The sequence below is a fragment of the Oryctolagus cuniculus genome, chromosome 10 (assembly GCF_964237555.1).
Source record: "Oryctolagus cuniculus chromosome 10, mOryCun1.1, whole genome shotgun sequence".
Lineage (NCBI taxonomy): Eukaryota > Metazoa > Chordata > Mammalia > Lagomorpha > Leporidae > Oryctolagus > Oryctolagus cuniculus.
Window position 1 is genome coordinate 5331322 of NC_091441.1, and position 2119 is coordinate 5333440.

A 2119-nucleotide genomic window follows, 5' to 3' on the forward strand; every position below is an offset into this window, starting at 1 on the left:
CGGATTTCATTATTTTTTACTGCTGTATAGTATTCGATAGAGTACATGTCCCATAATTTCTTTATCCAGTCTACTGTTGATGGGCATTTAGGTTGACTCCAGGTCTTAGCTATTGTGAATTGAGATGCAATAAACATGAATGTGCAGACAGCTTTTTGTTTGCCAATTTCATTTCCTTTGGGTAAATCCCAAGGAGTGGGATGGCTGGGTTGAATGGTAGGGTTATATTCAGGTTTCTGAGGAATCTCCAGACTGACTTCCATAGTGGCTTGACCAGTTTGCATTCCCACCAACAGTGGGTTAGTGTCCCTTTTTCCCCACATCCTCGCCAGTATCTATTGTTGGTAGATTTCTAAATGTGAGCCATTCTAACCGGGGTGAGGTGAAACCTCACTGTGGTTTTGATTTGCATTTCCCTGATTGCTAGTGATCTTGAACATTTTTTCATGTGTCTGTTGGCCATTTGGATTTCCTCTTTTGAAAAATGTCAATTGAGGTCCTTGGCTCATCTCTTAAGTGGGTTGTTTGTTTTGTTTTTGTGGAGTTTCATGATTATTTTATTTTATTTTATTTTATTTTATTTTATTTTGACAGGCAGAGTGAACAGTGAGAGAGAGAGACAAACAGAGAGAAAGGTCTTCCTTTTGCCATTGGTTCACCCTTCAATGGCCACTGAGGCCGGCATGCTGCGGCCAGCGCATCATGCTGATCCTAAGCCAGGAGCCAGGTGCTTCCTCCTGGTCTCTCATGTGGGTGCAGGGCCCAAGCACTTGGGCCATCCTCCATTGCACTCCCGGGCTACAGCAGAGAGCTGGACTGGAAGAGGAGCAACCAGGACAGAATCCAGTGCCCCAATCGGGACTAGAACCTGTGTGCCAGTGCCGCAGAGGATTAGCCTATTGAGCCATGGGCTGCCGGCCTGAAAATATTATTTTTAAAATGGGTTTTGAGTATACTAAGCCTTAATTTTGGCATACATTGTGAGTTCAATTTTATTTTTCCATGTGGATTCTCAGTTGACCGAGACCATTCATTACGTAGTTGGCATTTTCCTACTCAGTTGCTCTCCTAGATTTGTCATTAATCAAAATTTAATTTAGACTTGGTCCCTTAGGGGACTCTCTATTTTTCCATCTACTTGCCTGTTCTTAGTCTAATGTTCTATTACCTTCATTCTTTTTTTTTTTTTTTTTTTTTTTTTTTTTTTTTTTTTTTATGGTGAAAAAACATATATTTAGAATTAGCCAGCTGGACTCCGTTCAGATGATCCCAATTTTGTTGGCAACGTCCAGAGCATCATAGTCCGGAGCCAGCCGCACATACGCCTTCTTCTCTCCGTCAGGTCTGATCAGGGTGTTGACTTTGGCCACATCAATGTCATAGAGTTTCTTCACAGCTTGTTTGATCTGGTGCTTGTTGGCCTTGACATCCACAATGAACACCAGTGTGTTGTTGTCTTCTATCTTCTTCATGGCCGACTCCGTGGTCAGGGGGAACTTGATGATGGCAGAGTGGTCAAGCTTGTTTCTCCTGGGGGCGCTCTTCCGAGGGTATTTGGGCTGCCGTCGGAGGCGTAGCGTCTTGGGCCGCCGGAAGGTGGGGGACGTGCGGATCTTCTTCTTCTTGTGGCTGTGGACGCCTTTCAGCACTGCCTTCTTGGCCTTCAAGGCCTTCACTTTGGCTTCGACTTTAGGAGGGGCAGGAGCTTCCTTCTTCGCCTTCGGCGCCATCTTGGTGAAAAGCTATTACCTTCATTCTTAAACAGTGATCTCTAATTCTCCACATAGGTTAAGAAAAATATCTCTTCCCCTGGGCAGGTGTTTGGATTAGTAGTTAAGATGTCAGTTAGGATGCCATGACCCATGTCCATTGCCTGGGTTCATGTAAGATCTTGTTTCTGACTCCAACTTTTGATAATGTACACTTGGAGAAGCTGTGGTCATAACTCAAGTAATTGGGTTTCCTTCATCCATGTGGGAGACCTGGACAGGCTTTACAGCTCCTAGCTTCATTCCTCCAGTCATTGTGGAGATTTGTGGCATGAACTAGTACTGGGTATTTCTTTCTCTCTGTCTCTGTCTCTCTCTCTATTTCTCTCTCCCCCCTACTCCCTCACTCT

At 44.4% G+C, this 2119-nt stretch overlaps 1 protein-coding gene across 1 annotated transcript; it reads right to left on the bottom strand.

The window, feature by feature from the left end:
* Window positions 1-1173: 1173 nt before the first annotated feature.
* LOC138844011 (large ribosomal subunit protein uL23-like) lies at window positions 1174-1748 on the bottom strand. The gene has a single exon (XM_070050053.1). It carries the CDS (start codon window positions 1728-1730, stop codon window positions 1260-1262), a length of 471 nt encoding a protein of 156 aa, XP_069906154.1. The 5' UTR covers window positions 1731-1748; the 3' UTR covers window positions 1174-1259.
* Window positions 1749-2119: the final 371 nt, after the last annotated feature.

Bases quoted from the DNA above. Each gene is read 5' to 3' on its own strand.
- LOC138844011 (XM_070050053.1), bottom strand. From the start codon at position 1,730: ATGGCGCCGAAGGCGAAGAAGGAAGCTCCTGCCCCTCCTAAAGTCGAA.